This window comes from Babylonia areolata, chromosome 25, assembly GCF_041734735.1.
Source record: "Babylonia areolata isolate BAREFJ2019XMU chromosome 25, ASM4173473v1, whole genome shotgun sequence".
Classification (NCBI taxonomy): domain Eukaryota; kingdom Metazoa; phylum Mollusca; class Gastropoda; order Neogastropoda; family Buccinidae; genus Babylonia; species Babylonia areolata.
The window spans coordinates 28,488,689-28,513,640 of record NC_134900.1 but is presented as its reverse complement, the minus strand read 5'-3'; the positions used below and the strand labels follow the sequence as shown (position 1 = coordinate 28,513,640).

The following is a 24,952-nucleotide window of genomic DNA, read 5'->3' as shown; positions in this document are numbered from 1 at the left end:
GTATATGATTTAATGCGGACAAGAGTGCGGCAAGTGGCGGTGACATTTCTTGTAAAAGATTACCACGTCCATGCGTGATGTGTGTAGTGTTCTCTCTCTCTCTCTCTCTCTCTCTCTCTCTCTCTCTCTCTCTCTGTTGGTGTGTTGGTTGGTAGGTTATTAGAATTAACGTCCATTCATTTAAGCGAGATTCTCGACGGGAGAAAATATATTTAATATATTAATGTATGGTTATTGTGCGCGTGTCAACACTCTTGAACTATATGTGTAAGAGGAAAGAGAAATTCGGTGTGAGCGATGAAATTTAGGGTGATATAAACAAAGTAACAGAACCGAACTAACTAACCACGAAATCAACTAATATGCACGAGTGCGTACGCGCTGACGTACGTGTGCATGTGTGTATGCGCGCGCTTACACTCGTTTGAGTGTGTGTGTGTGTGTGTGTGTGTGTGTGTGTGCAGTGTGTACGAAGTGGTGTGTGTGTGTGTGTGTGTGTGTGTGTGTGTGTGTGTGTGCACGCGCACTCGTGTGTGTGTCTGTCTGTTTGTGCACACGCGCACTCGTGTAAGTGTGTGTGTGTGTGTGTGTCTGTGTGTGTGTGTGTGTGTGTGTGTGTCCCCGACAAAGACAAGGAAGTTTCTATCTATCTCTCCCTGTGTGTGTGTGTGTGTGTGTGTGTGTGTGTGTGTGTGTGTGTCTGACGTGTCCCCTTGGCCTAGAATCCTTACAGGCGAGAGGCGGAGAGAGACGTCAGTCTCGTTTGTCAGGCTGTGCTTTGCCATTGGACCCAAGTCAGAGCCAAGTCTACCGGAACTGACGCGGCAAGGAAACGGATGCTGCCGCTTCTCCCCTCGGCGGACTGTGTCTTCCCCATTTCGACATCGCACCAACCAATGGCCTGAGACCAGCGACACCCTTGTAAGTGATGATTGCAGCGCCGCAGCGAAGCTGCTCAGTCAGAAATCGATGGTCTAGAAGCAAGGATGGAGAAAGTGTTACTGTGTTGCCTTCTATGTATTTGCTTCGCTGTCGCCCAGTCTGCAGGTGAGTCATGATATGTCTGTTACCTGTCTTGATTAATTAAGCGCATCGTCAGTGGCTGCTGACCAACTTTTATTATTTGTACCTTTTTATTTTAAACGAGTTAAAGTTAGTTGGTTTTCCTTCATTGGTGGTTTTTTTTAATTTTTTTTTTTTTGTTTTTTTTTAGGTGGATGTTTCAGTGCTTTGCCGGCTGTGCACTCATTTATAGAGCAAAAGGACATGCATTTAACAAATTATCAATATAATCTCAGTCAGTAGAAGTGATGATAAAATACCAATATATTTATAATACTGCTATTTGTTTATGTATGTATGTATGTATGCGTATATGTATCTCTCTCTCTCGTTCACCTGTGACATTTTTATTCTTATACTATTTTATATGTTGAATTATGTTTCCTTTGGCAATGAGCACCCCCGCCCCTGTTATTGCTATGTGTATTTTTATTAGACTTATTGTTTTATATTCACATCAGTATAGTATTTTTTAACGTACACAATGTATGCTTATGTGTGTGTAAGTGGTTTTTTGTTTTTGTTTTTGTTTATGTCATTTATTGATACCATGCTTGTCCCTCTCTCTCTCTCTCTCTCTGTATGTGTGTGATTTTTACCATGCTTATGCCTTTATGTAGTATGGTATTCGCATTCTATGACTTTACGTAGCATTGTGTAGTGCATGCAATGACATATGTAATATAGTTTTGTGTAGTGTAGACCCTGTTTCAGGGCGGGGACTGGATGAAAAAAAGCGCGCCAGTGCTTATCTATTATCCTCGATAATAAAGAATTTGTTTTGTCTTGTCTTGTCTTGCCTCTCTCTATATATACCTATCTACCTATCTCTCTCTCTCTCTCTCTCTCTGTGTGTGTGTGTGTGTGTGTGTGTGTGTGTGTGTGTGTGTGTGTGTGTGTGTTATCGGTCGTCATTGTGACCACTTATCAACAGCAGGCCCACTCACTGAAGACATCCAGTCTGTGATATTTGTTTTAAATGTTAAGTGTCAGCAGAGTTATTAGGATCTCAAGACAGACGGTACCCTCGAGAAGTTGACCAGGGACTGGTTCTGAACCCTTTGCTACGATGAAATTGTTCAGTCAACAGAGGAGAATAATTTCTATGTTGATCGAGCAAACTGATAGTGTCATTACTACTAATAAGGCTACTGTAATTATAGTATGATTTCTATATAGTTTTACAAAGTTGTCAGTGTGTTGTTTATCAGTTTGCAAAGTATGACAAATAAGAACGAAAGAGTGATGTCACCAGTGACTAAAAGATAACACCATCCCCTGTAAGTTGTGAACGTTGTTGCTTCCTCAGTCACATGCAATCAGTAAGCCTGTGGTGAATTATCATATCCTTCATCGGTTTGCAGCGACAATTACTGATGCGATGTTTAGATGATATCTTTTACACGTTTAGGAGATATCTTCAGATATTATCACTACAATGAATACACCATAATGATAGGGCTATTAAACTTTTCTTTTCTTTTCTTTTCATATATATTTTTTTCTTCTTCTTCTTCTTTCTTTCCCCCTTTTTTTTCTCCAAACACAAACAGCATGTTGTCTGTTTACACGTGACGAAACCAATGATCGAATGTACACAATTAGAAGATGGCGTTAACTCTGCGCCATTATCTTTCACTGAGGTAAGAGCATTGATGAATTTTCAACCACGGTTTTTAGAGACTGGTAGCATAGTCGTAAACTCACAACTAAAACTTCTTACCAGTCGCACAAACACGCAAGAAACCGCAGCGGAAATCTTTGAAATGACACATGTTTATTTGTTTGATTTTGCTATGTACGAGTGATCTTGGAAATTCAACCCATTAATAGAGAAGTGGAATGAAAAGAGTATCAGTTTCAGTAGCTCAAGGAGGCGTCACTGCGTTCGGTCAAATCCATATACGCCACACCACATCTGCCAAGCAGATGCCTGACCAGCAGCGTAACCCAACGCGCTTAGTCAGGCCTTGAGAAAAAGTAAATAAATAAATAAATAAATAAAATATAAAATAAAAATAAATAACAATATAAATAAATAAAATAAAATAAATAAATAGAAATAACAAAAAATAAGATAATAATAATAAATAAATAAATAAATAAAATAAAAAATAAAAATAACAATAAAAATAAAATGAAATGAAATAAAATAAAGTAAAAATAACATTAATTTATGAAAAGAATAACTAGCAACAAGGGGTATGCTTCAGTAGCTTAGGCTTTTGGCATGCCATTGTTAGAGAGAGAGAGAGAGAGAGAGAGATATCAACACAGGAAAAGGAAATAATACAAGGATGCTTTCGACAAAATATTTTATGACGGCTAAGGTGACAAAGAACTGGAATTAACGAGACCGTTTGAAGCAACCGACCGTAACACAATGCGAGATAACGACAGTGAAAGCAGCAACTGGCCCGCCCCCCCACACCCACACCATCACCCCCAACTCCTTTCCACTACGACCATCGCCTTCTGCCGACCATGTCTTTTCTCTGTCTCGTTTTCTTTCTTTCTTCCTTTCCTGTGGGTCTGTATTCGAAAGAAACCGTATCGCTCTGTGTACATTTGGCTTGATAGGTAGTTGTTTCTACCTTTGTGTCAGGTGTATCTTATTTTGCCCTTTGTTTGTTATTTAGCGGTGTGTGTGTGTGTGTGTGTGTGTGTGTGTGTGTGTGTGTGTCTGTGTCTCTGTGTCTCTCTGTGTGAAATGCTTAACACTTTATTTTTTCTTTTTGCATCAGTTGACATGTGCATTTGGCTAAAATTGTGGTTATGTTTTTACCTTAGCGTCTGGTGTTGAATATTTTGTTCCTTTTTATATTTTAGGTAGTTGTCGTTTTTTTAGGGGGGGGGGGGGGGGGGGGGGGGGCAGTAATAGATATCAATTACGATAAACACTTTGATTACAAACCATCATACATGCTCATGCAGAACAGTTTCATCCAAAAGCCTTGAACTGAAACAACAGTACAAAGAGAGCAGCAACGACCAAAAAAGGGTGTCCTTTTTCGTTATACAGGATGTTAGTTTCATCACAAAACTTTGTACTGAAGCAACAACTCAAAAAGAATAGCAACAGTATAACAACGAGATTAAAGAGACTATGCCAGTCTTGAGTAAAACCTATTTTGTGTTTGCACATTTCTTCTGTCATTGCTGCTGTGCGCACTTGTCAAATGATCGGTGAAGGAGAAGCCAGGCGCTTCCCTTTTTGAGAAAGTGTCTGGGTTTGTTCCAATGCACATTTTAGTTACCTCTGTGCCTGATTAATCGGAAGCGAAAGCAGCATTAACTTGAAGTTGTGTACCTTGTGTGCGGAGAGAGTTACCACTCTTTACTTTTCTTTCTTTTTTTTTTCCCCCTTGCAGAGAAGGTTATATTTGTCAAGAAACATGTAATCACATTTCACATTTGGGTAAACAATATAACAAAACACATTGTTTGATTCCAACAAAAACAGTGAAGCATTACACCGTAGAATCTGCTTCAAGGAAAACACATAAACACTGACCCTCGCTTCACTGAAGTTATATCATTCATCCAACTGCAAGGTTTTTTTGTTTTTTTTGTTTTTTCATCTCCCCAATCCGAACAAACACACAGACACAGTGATGCCCCCCCCCCTCCCTCCACACACACACACACACACACTCTTTAACGTATAATCCCCACTCTTTACTATTTGTTAATCATTGAGTGTTAGCTCTCCTGGTCTCATTGTTCATTAATTTTGAGGCAAAACAAAGGCGTCCATTTTTGTCATGTAGGATGTCAGTTTCATCACAAAACCTTGAATTTAAACAACCGTACGAAAAGTATAGCAACGGCAAAACAAAGGCGTCCATTTTTGTCATGTAGGATGTCAGTTTCATCACAAAACCTTGAATTTAAACAACCGTACGAAAAGTATAGCAACGGCAAAACAAAGGCGTCCATTTTTGTCATGTAGGATGTCAGTTTCATCACAAAACCTTGAATTTAAACAACCGTACGAAAAGTGTAGCAACGGCAAAACAAAGGAGTCCATTTTTGTCATGTAGGATGTCAGTTTCATCACAAAACCTTGAATTTAAACAACCGTACGAAAAGTATAGCAACGGCAAAACAAAGGCGTCCATTTCTGTCATGTAGGATGTCAGTTTCATCACAAAACCTTGAATTTAAACAACCGTACGAAAAGTATAGCAACGGCAAAACAAAGGAGTCCATTTTTGTCATGTAGGATGTCAGTTTCATCACAAAACCTTGAATTTAAACAACCATACGAAAAGTGTAGCAACGGCAAAACAAAGGCGTCCTTCTTCGTCATGTAGAATGGCAGTTTCCTAACAAAGCCTTGCACTAAAGCTAAAGTACAAAATGAGTAGCAACAGGAGAGAGAGAGAGAGAGAGAGAGAGAGAGAGAGAGAGAGAGAAAAGGAACAGAAAGCGTCCGTTATCGAAATGTACAATGGCAGTCACGTGACCAGACAGAATGGCGTTGTGATGGGCACAGTGTCAGAACGTCCCACCTCTTATGACTTCCGTCGCCAAGTTCAGTTTATTGACCCGGGGCGTCACGGGTCCGCTCTCTCGCATATCCGTTTGGCAGAGCCAGCCACTCGAAGCGACCCACGTCAGGGATTTCTGTTACGGCTACCCCATGCCTGTCCTGAGTGTCGGTCTTTCTGTCTGTGTGTCTGTCTGTCTGTCGAGTCCTCACCAATGGTTTTATTGCATACGCCCTTTGTCTGTCTGTCTGTCGATTCTTCACCACTGATTTGATTACATACACCCTTTGTTTGTTTGTTTGTCTATCTGTCTGTCTGTCGATTCCTCACCACTGATTTGATTACATACGCCCTTTGTTTGTTTGTTTGTCTGTCTGTCTGTCTGTCGACCCCACACCTAGAATTTTATTGCGTGTGCGTCTGTGTGTCGATTCCACACCCAGGGATTTTACTACGTACATCTTTTGTCCATCTGTCTGTCTATGTATCAGGCCCGCACCTTGAATTGTATTGCGTATGTGTATGTGTGTCGATTCCACACCAAGTTGTTAAAAAAAAAATCATATATCTTATTATGTATGCCCTTTGCCAGTCTGCCTGTCTGCCTGTCCACCTCTCTGTTTACCCGAAGACTCTTTACGTTGTGTTTTGTCCATCTGATGTAGAGCACACGCAAAGAATTTCATCGCTTTTGTCCTTCGCCTGTCTATCTGCCTGTTTGTCTCTTTATCTGTCTGCGTGTCATGACCTTGAACTTGAGAGCGATCCACGCCCACGTAGCTAAACCTGTGTTGATGTTGATGTTGTTGATGTCTGACACGTTTACTGCTTGACCGCGCATCAACAGCTTCAAGAGACCACTTGGCTACTACACGCTTAGCAAAGTTTCGTGCGTAAGGCCTCAGTGGCTGGGGCACTTGAGCTATTGCATGTTGCTACGTCGGTGGAATCGGCGTATAGTTAGGAACTGTCTAAACGCAAGGCAAGCTTAAAAGCGCTGCTGTGATCCTGGCTCGGGCAACTCGGCTCTTGACTCTCCTAGCGTGCAGCTTGGGAGTCACGGTTCTGGATTCATTAATGTGGGTTATTGTCCCCTCATGAAGTAACAAGAACCGTTAATGTGGGTTATTGTCCCCTCATGAAGTAACAAGAACCGTTAATTCGGGTTATTGTCCCGTCATGAAGTAACAAGAACCGTTAATGTGGGTTATTGTCCCCTCATGAAGTAACAAGAACCGTTAATGTGGGTTATTGTCCCCTCATGAAGTAACAAGAACCGTTAATGTGGGTTATTGTCCCCTCATGAAGTAACAAGAACCGTTAATTCGGGTTATTGTCCCGTCATGAAGTAACAGGAACCGTTAATTCGGGTTATTGTCCCGTCATGAAGTAACAAGAACCGTTAATGTGGGTTATTGTCCCGTCATGAAGTAACAAGAACCGTTAATGTGGGTTATTGTCCCCTCGTGAAGTAACAAGAACCGTTAATTCGGGTTACTGTCCCCTCATGAAGTAACAAGAACCGTTACTGTCCCCTCTTAAAGTAACAAGAATAATTATTGTGGATTATTGTCCCCTCATGAAGTAACAAGGATAATTATTGTGGATTATTGTCCCCTCATGAAGTAACAAGGATCATTATTGTGGATTATTGTCCCGTCATGAAGTAACAGGGATAATTGGTTTGGGTTATTGTCCCCTCATGAAGTGACAAGGATCATTATTGTGGATTATTGTCCCGTCATGAAGTAACAAGGATAATTGGTTTGGGTTATTGTCCCCTCATGAAGTAACAAGGATCATTATTGTGGATTATTGTCCCGTCATGAAGTAACAAGGATAATTGGTTTGGGTTATTGTCCCCTCATGAAGTAACAAGGATCATTATTGTGGATTATTGTCCCGTCATGAAGTAACAAGGATCATTATTGTGGATTATTGTCCCGTCATGAAGTAACAAGAATCATTATTGTGGATTATTGTCCCGTCATGAAGTAATAAGGATCATTATTGTGGATTATTGTCCCGTCATGAAGTAACAAGGATCATTATTGTGAATTATTGTCCCGTCATGAAGTAACAGGGATAATTGGTTTGGGTTATTGTCCCGTCATGAAGTGACAAGGATCATTATTGTGAATTATTGTCCCGTCATGAAGTAACAGGGATAATTGGTTTGGGTTATTGTCCCGTCATGAAGTGATAAGGATCTTTATTGTGGATTATTGTCCCGTCATGAAGTAACAAGGATCATTATTGTGGATTATTGTCCCGTCATGAAGTAACAAGGATCATTATTGTGGATTATTGTCCCGTCATGAAGTAACAAGGATCATTATTGTGGATTGTTGTCCCGTCATGAAGTAACAAGGATCATTATTGTGGATTGTTGTCCCGTCATGAAGTAACAAGGATAATTGGTTTGGGTTATTGTCCCCTCATGAAGTAACAAGGATCATTATTGTGGATTATTTTCCCGTCATGAAGTAACAAGGATCATTATTGTGGATTGTTGTCCCGTCATGAAGTAACAAGGATAATTGGTTTGGGTTATTGTCCCCTCATGAAGTAACAAGGATCTTTATTGTGGATTATTGTCCCGTCATGAAGTAACAAGAATCATTATTGCGGATTATTGTCCCGCTGTGAAGTAACAAGAATAATTATTGCAGGTAATTTATTGTAGGTCTACAATGTGTCCATTAGAAGTAACAGGGATCATTGCCTTATCCGTCATGGTCTACAGTGCGTTCATTATGAAGTGACAGGACTCATGAATTTGGGTTATCTGTTGCAGTTTTACAGTGCGTCCATTATGAAGTGATGAGAATCGTTTGGTTGTCTTCTGTGGTTTAACAGTATGTCCACCATGGAAGTAGTGGTCTGTATGTGCGTTTCACATGTTGTTCGTCACAGACCACATAATACAGATTATTTTTGACTTATTTGTGTAAACAAAGTGAGTCTATGTTTTAACCCGGTGTTCGGTTGTGTGTGTGTGTGTGTGTGTGGTAAACTTTGACATTGCTATTTTCTCTGCAAATACTTTGTCAGTTGACACCAAATTTGGCATAAAAATAGGAAAAATTCAGTTCTTTCAAGTCATCTTGTTTAAAACAGTCTTGCACCTGTGGGATGGGCACAAAATTTTTTTAAAGAAGCCAAATTATATGCAAACTGAATTTACTGGGGGGTTTTAAAAATTTTTTTAAATTTTTTTATTCTCTAAACTTGGCACTTTGATCTGATATTCTGACACAACAACGAGAGCAGTCGTTTTTATCATTTTTTGTTCAAACAGGAACTTCTTTTGCTAAGCATGGAAGTTATATTTATTTTGCATGTCTTTGGTACAGGTAGTAAAAAAGGGAAATTAATGCTAGGGGGGGATAATTTGCTTTAAACTGATCTTTCTCATCTTAAACATTACATTTTGAAATTATACTCAATACATAAAAAGCTTGTGTGTTTTACTCTCAGTGTACAGGACTTTCACTATGTTCATTCGCCCAAGTGGTCTTTTTCGGAAAATACTAAAATCAGTACTATGAGTGGACTTTATAGATCTATTGGCTGAGCCCTGAAGGTCATGGGCAAAACTCAATTGAGTACACATATTTATACATATTTAAAGCGCGTGCTCATATTCCTCGCGAACGCGATCGAATGACGCCATTCTGTTTCAAGTTGTTGACCTGCCCGTTCAATCCTATATTCAATCGACAATACACGATAACATGTGATGGAAAGTTGGAGAAGGAGACCGTTAAATGTTTATTCAGAGAAAGATTTGTGAACGCCTCATCACTTACTGGATTATGCCCCAAACTGCCATAAAAATACCCACAAAATCAGTCGGAATTCACAGTTAGAAATAATAGCCATGAGAGTTAATACCCTTGATGAAACGTAAAAAATTCCAGTCTTGACGTTTCTCAAAATGAAGTCCTTTTCACTTCATATGACGTTTATATGTACTTGTACTTGGCTCTAAATGTTATTAGTTTAACAAAATACTCAATTTTCATATCAACTTTAAACTTATAAAACTAGAATGAACATAAAAAAAGAAATTGAATCGACCGTGTCGTACATTCCCGGCGGGTGTAACTAAACTTGTACGTCTATCTAGATCCAGAGAAAACGGCTAAATGTTGCAATGTGATTGCGGCGATAGCCACGTCTCCTTTACCGCGGACCTAAAAAGAATTTTTAACTGCCCTTAAAGATGTTTTGAATGCCCAAGATACACCAGAATAATATGATTTAAACAGCGTTCTCACTGCAAATACCACAATCGACCGATCGCTATTTGAAAAAGCATGTTTAAATATTAAATTTTCGAACGTCAGGTAAGGAGTGACGATAGTGTAGTGGGTAAGACAGTTTCTTCTCACCCGAACACGCGGGGTTCGAATCTGCCGTCAGGTTTTTTTTTTTAACCCGAGACTTTATAATAACAATTACAGAACACATTTTAACGATTAGATTTTTTTTAAAGTGTATCACAAGTGAGTCTTGAAGGCCTTGCCTCTCTTGTATTATATATTTCACACACACACACACACACACACACACCAAAGGAGGATACCAACTGGACTGGAGTTTAAAATTTCCGATACATTCTAAGCAGTGAATAGTCATTCAAAATCTTTTCAATGGCTGATGGATTATTGGTAAACAAGTCATCAACTACATCTTTTGGGATTAACTGTCTTATTCTAGGACAATGAATGAGTAGATGGTTTACAGTTATTTGCTTACCGCACATACATTTTATATTTTTAGAAAATTTTGTACGAAAGGCATTCAAACGAATTCTGTACATTAGACTTGTAATTTGTCTTGAATGTGCTCTTAGTGTCAAGTTTAAAAAATGTTTGGGATTAGCTGCATTCTTTGTTTGTCTGTCTGTCTGTCGATTCATCACCACTGATTTGATTACACACGCCCTTTGTTTGTTTGTCTGTCTATCTCTCTGTTGACCCCACACACAGAGATAGACCGGAGGAATTCGTATCCGATGTATATGTGTACACGACAGTGATATATGCATTGTTAAATACACAAATCTTTTGGTGCATGCATGTGTGTGTGTGTGTGTGTGTGTGTGTGTGTGTGTTGATGTTGTTGTTGTTGTTTTCAGTATGCAGTGACAACTGCAAGTCAAACATCTGCAACGCAACCACAGGAGTGTGTACACAGGGCTGTGACCCCGGATGGCAAGGTGACGCCTGCACTGCACGTGAGTTGGACGATGATCTGTTTGAACCACCGCTTTTACTGCTGCTGACCATCGTAGATGACGCACTGCTGCTGTTGCTATAATGCCACTTCCGCGTTTGGTACTGCTGTGGCTACTGCTGCTATTACTGTGGTGATGACGACGACGACGACGACGACGATACGATACGATATGATATGGATACTTATATAGCGCCTATCCTTGGTCGGAGACCAAGCTCTAAGCTCTTTACAAACACGGGGTCATTTGTACAACAGGCTGCCTACCTGGGCAGAGCCGACTGACCGCTGCCATTTGGGCGCTAGTCATTTGTTTCCTGTGTCATTTAATCAGGTTTCAGTTATACACACCCATACAGACATGTAACATTTTACGTGCATGACCGTTTTGTTCATTTACCCCGTTATATAAGCAGCCATACTCCGTTTCCGGGGCTGTGCATGCTGAGTATGTTCTTGTTTCCATAACCCACCGAACGCTGACATGGACTGATCTTCTGCGTGCATATACACAGGGTTCAGGTCTGCACAGAGATTGACCTGGGAGATCGGAAAAACCTCCACCCTTTACACACCAGGCGCCGTTACGGAAATTCGAACCTGGGACCCTCCACCGCTTTAACCACTCGGCTATTCCGCCAGTCAATGGTGATAATGATGCATTTGAGAAGAGTTTAAATGTTCTCCTTCCTCACCAACCCAGCCCCACGCTACTGCGGTGAACTGACTTGTTCTCTCTTGTGGTGTCTTGCTGTACACGACCATGTCTCGTAGGGCTCGTGCACAGACACTTGGACACCGGTGTTGCGGGAGGACGTTGTAGGTTCGAATCCCGTTGGCTCAAAAACAACAACAACAACAACAACACACACACACACACACACACACACACACACACACACCGCCTTTTCCCCATGCCCAGCTTAACGTGCTGTGTTGGTGGTGTCAGCTCCCATTTGTATGATGATCCAGGGCTTTGATTTAATATCATAAGAGAGTAAAACGATTATGAGTGCCCTTTGCCTGTTTATTTCAATATTAGCATGGGTATGTTGGTTACGATATGATAATTGCAGTTTTATAATTTTTTGTTTGTTTGTTGTTTATCACACGTTAAGGTATTTTTGAGCAAATTTCTTCTTTTTATTGTAAAAAATATCCTTTCTTTGCTTGATCTTTTTAATGTTTATTTGTTTTTGAATTGGCTGGTTTACTGATTGACTGATTGATTGGTCTTCTCGGTCTTTCGTGAATGATTGATTGATTGATTCATTCATTGATCAGTGTTATCTATTTTTGGACCTGCTTGTTAATTGATTGATTTTATATTCTTTCATTTTTAAGTTGTCGGTTAACTGATTGATCGACTAATTAGTTGATTGATTGATTGATTAATTAATTAATTAATTGAATGAATTAATGCTTCATTGATTGATTGATTTTTCTGATGGATGTTGCTTTCGTGCAGGGTGCGACAATGGCAAATGGGGAGACGGGTGCAGCAAGAGCTGCAGCCCTAACTGTGCATCCTCCCCATGTGAAAAGGTGTATGGCTCGTGTACATGTAAACCTGGGTTCAAGTCTCCCCGCTGTGATAAGCGTGAGTCTCTAAGTGTGTCTGTGTGAGTCTGCGTGTGTGTGTGGTGTATGTGTGTGTGTGTGTGTGTGTGTGTGTGTGTCTGTCTGTCTGTCTGTGTGTTTGTGTAAGTCTGTGTGAGTCTGGGTGTGTGTCTGTGTATGTCTGAACGCCTCTCTGTCATTCTGTTCGTGGCTTTAGATTTGCCTGTATCCAGAGAATGTGATTTAGTGGTGGAACATATTCATCAAATTTAGTTGTTTTTGTTTTTCTTCTTTTTACATGATATTTCGAAGTCGTTGATTATCATTCGTCAGTGTACATGTGTTGTTGTTTTTAAACCAGAAATTAGTGTACCATCGAAAGAATATACAATGCCCCCGAGTCAGTTGTTCCATTGTAGTTCCCCGAAATCCAGGGAGGGTGTCTCCCAGTGTGTGCCAAGAGTTTAAAAAAATCGAAGGTTTGTATTCTACGTTATCAAATATTTATCTTCTGTATTGTTTACATTTGTCATAAATACCGTAGCGAGTCGTCACCGAACTGCATTGTGATTGTTAAACACGTGTGATGAGTTTCAGTTTCAGTAGCTCAAGGAGGCGTCACTGCGTTCGGACAAATCCATATACGCTACATTTGTGATGAGATGTCATTCTGCTGTTGAGGTGTGTTGTGTTGTGTGCAAAATGGAAACTGTTGTGGTGGTGATGGTGTTTAAGAGAAACAGTGACCCTCGATGCAAGTGGGGAAAGAGAGATTTATTGATATGGATACTTATACAGCGCGTGAGCTCTGAGCGCGTTACAAACACCGAGTCATTTGCTAATCAGGCTGTCTACCTGGTTAGAGTATCATTCAGCCAGGCAAAGAGAAGATATTTTTAACAATAAAAAGAAGAAATTTGCTCAAAAATACCTTAACGTGTGATAAACAACAAACAAACAAAAAATTATAAAACTGAAACTATCATATCGTAACCAACATACCCATGCTTAATATTGAAATAAACAGGCAAAGGGCACTCATAATCGTTTTTTTTCTCTTATGATATTAAATCAAAGCCCTGGATCATCATACAAATGGGAGCTGACACCACCAACACAGCACGTTAAGCTGGGCATGGGGAAAGGGCGGTGTGTGTGTGTGTGTGTGTGTGTGTGTGTGTGTGTGCGTGCGTGCGTGCGTTCGTGTGTGCGTGCGTGTGTGTGTGTGTGTGTGTTGTTGTTGTTATTGTTGTTGCTGTTTTTGAGCCAACGCGCACTCACGTGTACATCGGTGTTGATGTTTTCTTTATAACTCTCTGCTATGTATGTGTGCAGCTTGTGATCCGGGATATTACGGAGATTGTAGATCCGTGTGCGGGAATTGCAAGGGCGGAAACTCCAAGTGTGACACAGCCTCCGGCAACTGCAAGGACGGATGTTCAAATGGCTACACTGGTAGCAGATGCCAAACACGTGAGTGTGTGGACATGAGTAACATTTCCAGGAAATACCACTTCTTACCTTGAGAAATCTTTTTATTTCTAAACAGGCGTTTATATGACATATATGTGATCTTGCACGAAACACCGCTGAGAGGTTTAGTTAAAGGTTTTAATTTTGTGTTGAGGCAAGAAGGTGGAAATGCCAAGTGAGCTCCAGATATGTATGATAAAAAAGAAGCTTGAACCGTACTGACCATACACACCCAAATCCATACACGAATAATGATGATGATCATGATGGTAACGGATACGGATAATTCATTCATGTAATGGACAGACCATTGCACCCTCATGCAGTAGAACACACGTAACAAAAGAAGAGATGGCTTGCTCTCACGTGCAGCGTGCAGAAGTGGCAGATACGGTTCGGGTTGCACGAGCGATTGCGGACATTGCAAAAGCGGCACCTGTGACCACGAGGACGGAGAGTGTGGGAGCTGTGCTGCTGGCTACAAAGGAAACCTGTGCAAGGAAGGTGAGTGAGGTGGCTGCTGTGGTGGACCTGATGGGTTCTTGGATGTCAGTAATCCCCTCCCCCTAGCCCCCAACCACCACCCAACCCCCCACAGTGTGTGTGTGTGTGTGTGTGTGTGTGTGTGTGTGTGTGTGTGTGTGTGTGTTCCATACACGAACCATACTCACCCAAATCCGTACACGAACCATACACCCCCCCCCCCCCAAATCTATGCACAAACCATACACACCAAAATCTATACACGAACCATACACACCAAAATCATTGCACAAACCATACTCACCGAAATCAGTGCACAAACCATACACACCGAAATCAGTGCACAAACCATACTCATCGAAATCATTACACGAAACATACACATCCAAAATCCACACATGAACCATACACACCGAAACCCATACTCGATTCATACACACCGAAACCCATACACGAACCATACTCATCGAAATCATTACACGAACCATACACATCCAAAGTCCACACACGAACCATACACACCGAAACTCATACTCGATTCATACACACCGAAAACCCATACTCGATTCATACACACCGAAATCCATGCACACCCAAATCCATACACGAACCATACGCACACAAAATCCATACTTGAACCGTACTGACCATACACACCCAAATCCATACACGAACCACACACACACACACGCGCGCGCGCACCAAATCCATGCTCAAACCGAACCATACGCACCCAAATCCATACAAGAACCATACACACACCAAATCCATACATGAACCAATCATCCGGTTCGCTCATCACTCTGCCCCCCCCCCCCCCCCCCCCCTCGCGACCCCCACCACCCACTCCTCTCCCGCACACGCATCGCTGATAGGTTTTCTGTGTCCTTCACCCCGTCGCCCCGAAGACCTCTGCATGGTCACTTTCTTTTTCCTTTGTCAGAATGCGACGATGGAGGATGGGGGGAGAACTGTTTGAACGTGTGCAGTCAGTATTGTCAGAACCCTCGCTCCTGCGACAAGGAAACTGGACACTGTCTCTGTAAGCAGGGCTACAGGACTCCCAGCTGCATTTTCAGTGAGTGCATATGCGGTGCTAGACTTGCTGGGAACCATGACGTTTTGTTTCCTTTTCCTTTTCTGGTTTTTTTTTTTTTTTTTTTTTTTCTCCTCCAATGGGATTCCTGTTTATGACTGTGTTCGGTTTAGTTTTCCATTGGTTCAGTTGTTTGGTTTGTTCTATCATTAACAATACTCGGTTCCTTGAGTTTTGGGACTGTTGTAAAGACTTGTTATTTTGAATTGTCGTTTGTTATTTCTTTCTTCTTTTATTCGTATTATTATTATTCTTATTGGTAGTATTTTTTTATGTATTTATCTATTATATATTTATTTATGTACTTATTTATTTTGTATTTTATTTATTTATTTATTTTATTTTATTTTTAATCTTTTTTTGTTTGTTTGTTTTGTTTTGTTATTTTATTTTATTTTATTGTTTTCATTTTTTTTTCTCAAGGCCTGACTAAGCGCGTTGGGTTGCGCTGCTGGTCAGGCATCTGCTTGGCAGATGTGGTGTAGCGTATATGGATTTGTTCGAACGCAGTGATGCTTCCTTGAGCTACTGATACTGTTACTGATACTTATTATTATTATTATTATAGCAATATGCTGTACACATCCCGTGTATGTAACAGAATCAGTATTAAGTTTATTTTTAAGAATATGAAATGCATTTGATCACGGTTTATTTTTAAGAATATGAAATGCATTTGATCACGGTTAATTTAGACAGTAATCTTTTTAACCCCCTGAAGAATGAACATATGAATACCAGTTTAACCAAATTCTGTAAAAGGATTTTGACATCTGGAAACCTTTCCTCAAGATTAATTTCATCATCATGTTTTGAATCGTTAGCAGACCATATGACAAATATTTTTGCGTTGAAGAGGATCCACTGCAAATGTAAGTGAGACAAATATCGTGTTTTAAAGAATTCCTCAGGTTTCCCATCCGCGCACGCGCGCGCGCGCGCGCGCACACACACACACACACACACACACACACACACACACACACACACACACATATTAAAGAATCAATCAAACATGACAGCTTTAATACCTTCCACAAAGATACATTCATTCCAGAGAGCAGGACTGCCGTCAGAAAGATGTGCACGCCTACACAGACTACCTAAATGATGGTATTATCAATATGCAGAGTGCCAACATGATGGTAATACCAATATTGCGGGTGTGTACATGCTGGCGCAGTCAGTACACAGAGTGCCTTGACAATTGTGTTATCAACACGCACAGTGTCTATACGATGGTGGTGCCAATACAAAGAGTGTCTAAATGATGATACTATCAATACAAAGAGTGCCAAAACGATGTTATTGTGACTATACATAGTGCCTAAATGACGAAGTTATCAATATACAGAGTGCCTGACGATGGTACTGTCAATGTAGAGTGCCTTAATGATGCTATTATCGACACACACAGAGTGCCTGATTGACGGTGTTATCAATCCACAGCGTGCCGATCTGGTTCGTACGGCCAGAACTGTACAAAGCAGTGCGGGGAATGTCTTTCTTCGAGAAACTGCAACCACGTGACTGGCGCCTGCAGCAGGTGCAAGGACAACAGACAGATGCCGCTCTGTCAAGGTCAGTCAACACGGTTCTGTGTGTGTGTGTGCGTGCATGCGTGTATGTGTGTATGTGTGCGTGCGCGCGTGCGCGCGCGCGCGCGCGTGTGTGTGTATTTCCATCCATTCCCACGTGAAAGAGAAGTGGAGATTTGTATAGTTATGTGTTCAATTTACGAAAACATAAAAGTCTTGTAAAGTGTTATTACAATTGTGTGTGTGTGTGTGTGTGTGTGTGTGTGTGTGTGTGTGTGTGTGTGTGTGTGTGTGTGTGTTTCTCTCCCCTCCCACGGGAAAGAGAAGTGGGGATTTGAATCTTTTGTGGTCATTTTGTATAGTTATGCGTTCAATTTACGAAAACATGAAAGTCTTGTAAAGTGTTCTTACAAATGTGTGTGTGTGTGTGTGTGCACACCGTGTATGTGTGTCTGCGTTTGTATGTTTCTCTCCCCACCCCTCCCCCCACATGAAAGAGGATTTGAATAGCTGTGTGTAGTTCTTACAAAGTTGTTATAAATGTATGTGTGTATGTGTGTGTATGTGTCTATGTGTGAGTCTGTGTGAATAGAATAGAATAGAATACTTTTTATTGTCATAAAACCTTAAAGTTAAATGTGTGTATGTGTGTGTGTGTGTCTGTGTCTATGTCTGTGTATGTATCTGTGTCTGCACAGAATGTATCCCCGGGAAATACGGCAGCACGTGCAGCCAGGACTGCGGACACTGTGGCGATGACGGTCGCTGTCACCGAGACACAGGTGACTGTCTGTCCTCCGTCTGTCTTCCGGGCTGGACGTCTGACAAGTGCAACCAGAGTAAGTCTCCTTGTGTGTGGGAGTGGGGGTGGGTGCAGGGAGGGTAGTGTGTTACTTGATGTGTGTGTGTGTGTGTGTGTGTGTGTGTGTGTGTGTGTGTGTGTTCAGACTGTCCATTACTGTGAAGTATTCATGAGCACGGTAGTCGGCTGTGGGAGCATGGTGTGCTGGACTCACGACTTGCACGATGTGTGTGTGTGTGTGTGTGTGTGTTTGTGCGTGCGTGCGTGCGTGTGTGTGTGTGTGTACATGTGTGTGTGTGTGTGTGTGTGAGAGAGAGAGTGTGCGTGTGTGTGTACATGTGTGTGTGTGTGTGTGAGAGAGAGAGTGTGTGTGCGTGTGTGTGCGTGTGTGTGTGTGTGTGCGGGTGTGTGCGTGTGTGTGTGTGTGTGTGCGCGAGAGAGAGAGAGTTATGTGTACATGCGAGTGTTTTCGAGCGTGTGTTTTGCATACGCGCGTGTGTTGTGTTTGTGCATGGGCGTGCTCGCATGTGTGAGTGTGTGCTGTTTACGAGGGCATGCTTTTCTGCCAAGTTTTAAGCGCAATATTCTGAGCGTGGCCAAAGAGCAAGATGGTATGATTCAAAGGTAATCCGTGACAAGGCCAACGTGTTTCCTTTGTTATCCACGTTTTGCGAATCTGCCCGGTAAGTTTTAGGCGGCAGTGTAGGTGGCAAGGGTCGTATGACTGATAAAAACTGCGCATTAAAGATATCTTAAAGCAATGAAAGAGGTGATGGTGATGACCACGATGATGGTCATGATGACGGCGACAGCGACGATGATAATAGCGATAGTGATGAGGGTGGTGATGATGAATGAAGTGTTTGGCATACCACTGGAGCCATCAGTTAATGATTATGGTGAATATCTGCAGCTCTTGTTTTTATGAATGATTATTATAATACTTTATCGCATTTACTTGCTTTTAAATGGTTATCGTGATGAATTAAATTTCAGTGGTTTTGTGGTTATTTACACAAAAATAAATTAATGAATAAACGACTGTGGTGAATTTCTTCGAATATATGGTGTTGAAACACATGATAACAATTTTTGAAGCTTTGTGATTTTCGAGAACGCTTGTAGTTGACGAATTATTTGCGACACAAATGTCTTATTGGTTATGATGAACTAATACGAGTGTGTGTGATTTCAAGTCGTGGCAGCAATGAACCTCTGTAATTCTTGTGGTTTCAAATATAGAAAGATTGCTGGTAACATTGTGCAACTTTGTGGTGACAGAGTGCCCAGAGGGCTGGTACGGTCAGAAATGCAGCCTCCAGTGCGGCCATTGTCTGGATAGCAATCCCTGTCACCATGAGAACGGAGTGTGCGTGCACGACTGTGAGGAGGGCTACGAAGGAGTGCTGTGTAAAAGTACGTGTTTCGTCACAAGTGTTCCGGGAGTGTTGATGAAACTTGTATCTTGTCCATGAGTTGGCAATTTTGTTTCAGATTGATAATGACAGTTTATCACTATCAGAAAGGGGAGTGGGGTGGGGGTGGGGGGTGGGAGGACGAATAAATTGTTACTGGGTATTAAATGACAAAAAACAGATCGCAGAATACGTAATGAATCGGTAAAATGTTTCGTAATGAATTAGCAGAGTGTGTTGTAAATTAAGTAATGGATTATCAAAGTGTGTCGTCTGATAAACGATGGACCTGCAAAGTATATCATCAAATGAGAAACGAACCATCAAAATGTGTAGCGCAATGAGAAACGGAACAGAAAGTGTATTGTAAAGCAAGAAACAGACCAGTAAAGTGTTGTGCTGAATAGATTATAGACCAGCAAAGTAAGTAACGGGCCAACAAATTATGTGACAAAATAAGTAACTGACCGGCAAAGTGTATTGTAACACAGATTATGGACCAGTTAGGAGCATTGTATTGGTATACTGATTAATGCATCAGCAAATGCTTGCTATCAAAAAAAGAAAAAGAAAAAAAAAGCAGGCCAGCAAAGTGTTTTTATTTTCGCGGATGCGTTGTTGCTATCTCAACTTTAATTGCTGTGCGGTGTTCAGTCTTCATGTTGGGTTGAAATGACAAAGTGTCCATAGCGGTGATCTAGGCCTCACAGTGGCGTGTGCTGTTTTCAGGGAGCAAGGAGAACCTGGCGGCGCCGGTGGCGGGGGCGGTAATGGGGGCTGGGATTCTTATCGCCATCGCCATCGTCGTCTCTGTGTGGTAAGGACGGCTGATGAGGCTGTGTTGACTTTTGTGCTGGTGCTGGTGCCGGTGGTGGAGTGCATAGTGTTGTCAGCGCTGTGCAGTGTGCTGTGCTGTGGTGGCAGACAGCTTTTGTGGTTGTACCTTCTTTGAGGGTTTTTTTTGTAGTTGTTGTTGTTGTTTTTGTTTTGTTTTTGTCGTGCATTGTATATGTTGCAGTGTTTTGTGCTGTGTTGTGAGACAGGTTATGAGTTTGTACCGGCTTCCAGTATTAATGTTTGTATTGTATTGTATGTGTTGCAGTGTGTTGTGCTGTGTTATGAGACAGCTTATGAGTTTGTACCGGCTTCCAGTATTAATGTTTGTCGTGCATGTGTTGCAGTGTTTTGTGCTGTGTTGTGAGACAGGTTATGAGTTCGTACCGGCTTCCAGTATTAATGTTTGTACTGTATGTGTTGCAGTGTGTTGTGCTGTGTTGTGAGACAGCTTGTGAGTTTGTACCGGCTTCCAGTATTAATGTTTGTCGTGCATGTGTTGCAGTGTTTTGTGCTGTGTTGTGAGACAGATTGTGAGGTTGTACCGGCTTCCAGTATTAATGTTTGTATTGTATTGTATGTGTTGCAGTGTTTTGTGCTGTGTTGTGAGACAGCTTGTGAGGTTGTACCTTCTTTGAGTATGTGTTGTACCCTGTATGTTTTGTACTTTTATGTGTTGTAGGTTGCACCGTGATATCGCTCACGAGGCAGTATTTTATTATTTTTATATTTTATTATTATTATTATTTTAAATTTCATTGTTTTTGTTGTTGTTTCTATTCTGCTGTGTTGCATTGTAAGGAATTGTGTTATATTGCTTGAGCTGCACTCTTTTGCCGTGTACAGTGCTGTATTGTGGAGCAGCTGACTAGGCAAGATCGGTTCGTTTTTGTATTGTGGGGCACTGTATTGCATTGTAACAGATCGCGCTGGATGTATCAAATCAGGAGCAAGCTGACATAATGGTTAAGATGCTTATCTGCTAACACAGTGTCCGTGAGGGTCTGGGTTCGATTCTCGCTCTCGCCCCTTTCTCCCAAGTTTGATTGGAGAATCAAACTGACGGTCTAGTCTCTGGGATGGGACGATCAACCGAGTTTCCGTATGCAGCATGCACTTGGTTCTCTGAAGAAAGAACCCATGGCAAGAAAAGTGTTGTCCTCTGGGAAAATTCTGTACGATAATTCCTCTCTGATGGGCACACAAATACAGTTATATGCATGCACCGAAGGCCTTAGTAAGCGCGTTGGGTTATGCTGCTGTCATGCATCTGTCCAGCAGATATTGTGTGGCATGTATGGATTTGTCCGAATGCAGTATCTTGTGTGTGTGTGTGTGTGTGTGTGTGTGTGTGTGTGTGTGTGTGCGCGCGTAAATGAGACAAGATCCACATCCATTCACACACAAAAAAGCATTCACTGTTTAAGTGATTATTTATATATTACGTGATTCTCCAACACGTTTTATTTTCTCAAGGCCTGTCCAAGTGCGTTTGGTAACGGTACTGGTCGGGCATCTGCTCAGCAGATGTGGTGTAGCGTAAATGGATAAATCCGAACGCTGTTAAGTTCCCTTGAGAAATTAGGGGTGGGTTGCATGAGCGAGCTTAGCGGCCGGCGCTAAGTTTACTTATAGTTAAGAATGTTCCTAACTCCACTGGGAATCCCATACCTTTTGGAACAGTCTTCACTCCAAGCAAAATTAGCGCTGCAAAGATCGCTCATGTAACCCACCCCAGAAAGTGAATTTATTTATTTATTCATTTACTTATTTATTCATCTATCTATTTATTTATGTATATTCATTGTTGTCTGTGTTGTTTCAGGCTCTGGAAGCGCCGTTCCTCCAGCTTCAAGACAAAGTCCAGCTCAAAAGGTGAGGGTTGCCAGCACATAATTTTACTCATTCTGTACTCACTTCTATGTCTCCTATTTTACATTTACTTTTCGTGAATTAAAGGAGATTACTTCAGGCCGGTCTATAGACAGCCTATGTGTTGATCTGTCAGTCCACCCAAGTGTGTGTTTGCCGTGTGGAAGAGTAAAGTACTTGAGTGCGTGTGTGTGTGTGTGTGTGTGTGTGTGTGTGTGTGTGCGTGCGTGTGTGTGCGTGTGTGTGTGTGTGTGTGTGTACGCGCGCGCGCGTGCATGCGTGCGTGAGAGAGAGACAGACAGACAGAGATAACACATATCATGACTGTATGTTTATCAAATCATGGGAGAACTCTTCCACTTGCTCCTTTTTCTTTCTTTCTTTTCCCAGTACAAATGTATTTAATCTTTGCAAATGTTCATCCATCTGATGATAATGATATGGCGGAAAGTACTCCCACTGAAAAAGAATCAGTTATCCAGTCAGTTCAGCTCTGGATTTGAACCCAGCAGCAAAAAATTCATGACACTGCTACTACTACTAATGATAATGATAACAACATCAACAACAACAATAATGATAATGATACTTCTACTAGTATTATTGTGACTACTACTACTACTACTACTACTACTACTACTACTTATAGCAACACTGATAATAATGATGATAAGAAGAAGAATCAGATTTATAATAATCATGATAATAACGCTACGACTACAAATACAACTACTATTATTATTACTACAACTACTACCACTACTACCCACAACAACAACAACAACAACAACCATCACCGCCACTGTGTGCGCTGCAACAGAGGGCTTCACCACAATGGCGGAACTGGCCACAGTGGACCCTGCTGAGGACGCCCTTCAGCCGGCCACCCCTCAGACGTCGGACATCTACCAGAACACGGAGGTGAACCACAGCGGCGAGGACAGGGAGGAGGCCTGCTTCAGCCCAGCCTCCAGCACGTACGACCGGATGGACGTGGCCAGACAGGCCCTGGATGCACACCACTACGAGTCGAGGACCACCCTGAAGTCGGTCGTCGCCGCTCGGGGCGCAGGGGCAGGGGCACCCAACGAGCCGGAAGACCTGTACCAGAACACGTTCATGGTCCTCCCCCGCCAGGAGGCGGAACCGGAGGAGACTTATGGAAATGTGTAAATCTGTATCGGGAGGGAGGGTTTGTTTTTTTTTGGGGGGGGGGGTAAGTGCGGGGGAGGGGGGCCAGGGGGGGTGGAGGGTAGGGGTGTGATGGTGGGGGCTGGGCGGGGATGGGGGGAGACTTATGGAAATGTGTGAATCTGTATCAGGAGGGGGTTTTTTGTTGGGTTTTTTTATGGTGGGGTGGGAGGGGGGGAGGTTAGGGGTGTGATGGTGGGGGTTGGGCCGAGACTTATGGAAATGTGTGAATCTGTATCAGGAGGGTTTTTTGGGGGGGGGTTGGGGGGCCCGGGGTGGGGGTGGGGGGGTGGGGGGTAGGGGTGTGATGATGGGGGTTGGGCCGGAGGAGACTTTTGGAAATGTGTGAATCTGTATCAGGATTTTATTTTGGGGGTGAGGGGTGGGGTGGGTTTTTTTTTAAGGGCAAGGTGGGCGGCTTTGGGGTGGGGGGTGTGAGGGAGGGAGTGGGTAGGGGTGTGGTGGTTTGGGGGGTTGGACCGGAAGAGACGTATGGAAATTTGTAATCTGTATCAGGATTTTTTTTGGGGGCGGGTGGAGTGGGTGTTTTTTAGAGGAAGGGTGCGGAAAGTAGGGGTGTGGTAGACAAAGGGGGGTGGAGGTGGGAGGGGTGGAGGAGGGAGGGAATGAAGGTGGGGTTAGCGCAAGGGTGGGTGCGCCCAAGAAACACGGGCCTCTGGAACCGAGCGAAATATCCATCAAAGAAATACGTGACATGCTTCATGAGGGGGGCGGGGGGTGGTGGGGGTGGAGAAGAGGAGTGAATAGCTCGGGTGGGGGGGGGGGGAGGTGGAGGTGCGTTGCGACGCCATGGAAACTCAGAAGCCGAAACCGGAAATCCTTTGCAGAAAGGCTCGTCTCGTTTTATGGGTGGAGGGGTGTAGTTGGGGAGGAGGGGGGTAAAGATTGAGGCGAGAGAGAAATGGGACGCAAGAACCGGAAGTTCCATGACAGAGATTGGTCACGTGTGTCAGGTACTTGAGGGGGCGGAGAGTTGGGGGAGGAGATGGGGTGGGTGGACGATGTTCTGATGTTGACACCAGCGGAACGAGAACCAGATTTTTTTTTTTCTCTCCAGAAATCATGTCATCTGCTCCAGGCTTTGGGAGAGGGTGGGGTGGAGGGAAAGGGCAGGCAGGGAAAGTGGACACTTGTACCCGATTTCTATTACAGAAATCCATTATCTACATCAGAGGATGGGAACAGTGATAGGAGTAGCGGAGCCTGAGAAACCGGAAAGTACGGAAATCTGTAATCTGCAACCGGCTCTTCGTTTTTTGGGGTGGTTTGTTTTTCAGTTGTTGTTGTTGTTGTTGTTGGGTGTGTGTGTGTGTGTGTGTGTGTGTGTGTGTGTGTGTGTGTGTGTGTGTTCTTTTATTTGTTTGTTGTTGTTGTTGCTGTTTGAAGGGCGAGGAAGGAGGGATGAGGATAGGATGGAGGTGGTGACGCCGTTAGAAATCTCTCAGCTGCATCGGGCTTTGTGGCGGGGGATGGAGGAAGAAGGCGGGGTCAGGGAAACCGGGAATAAGAACCGGAAACTACTCATGGAAACAGAGGGTTCTCAAAGAAGACGGGAGTCGTGAGGAAACCATGTGTTTTAAACTTACTGATACAGCCATTATCATTGTTGTTATTATTGTTATTTTGGGAGTCATGGGAAACGGGATGTTTTTTGATACATGTATTACTATTGTTGTTATTATCGTCATCATCATCATTATTATTATTTTAATTGTTGTTGTTGTTACTGTTTCTATTATCATTGAGCTATAAAAAAAATGAGAGGCCATATTGAGAAAATGGTATATTCTTTAATATCGTTCTTACCATAATTTACACATGGTTGAAGAGACTCGAGGCTATACATGACGGGAAAAAACCAAAAAAAC

The 24,952-nt window shown here is 42.4% G+C and overlaps 1 protein-coding gene across 1 annotated transcript; it reads left to right on the top strand.

Moving 5' to 3' along the window:
- Positions 1-750: 750 nt before the first annotated feature.
- On the top strand, positions 751-23,071 carry LOC143299626 (uncharacterized). The gene is made up of 12 exons (XM_076612920.1): positions 751-1,047; positions 10,702-10,800; positions 12,268-12,399; positions 13,695-13,832; positions 14,205-14,336; positions 15,259-15,393; positions 16,861-16,992; positions 17,648-17,788; positions 19,033-19,167; positions 19,896-19,983; positions 21,826-21,875; positions 22,693-23,071. The coding sequence occupies exons 1-12, from the start codon at positions 987-989 to the stop codon at positions 23,043-23,045; spliced, it is 1,596 nt and encodes a 531-aa protein (XP_076469035.1). The 5' UTR covers positions 751-986; the 3' UTR covers positions 23,046-23,071.
- Positions 23,072-24,952: the final 1,881 nt, after the last annotated feature.

What these genes read in the sequence shown, in the direction of transcription:
- LOC143299626 (XM_076612920.1), top strand. Translation starts at nt 987, where the DNA reads ATGGAGAAAGTGTTACTGTGTTGCCTTCTATGTATTTGCTTCGCTGTC. An exon ending in CGCTGTCGCCCAGTCTGCAG is followed by an intron (nt 1,048 to 10,701) that starts GTGAGTCATGAT and finishes TGTTGTTTTCAG; the next exon opens with TATGCAGTGACAACTGCAAG. An exon ending in CGAAGGAGTGCTGTGTAAAA is followed by an intron (nt 19,168 to 19,895) that starts GTACGTGTTTCG and finishes TGCTGTTTTCAG; the next exon opens with GGAGCAAGGAGAACCTGGCG.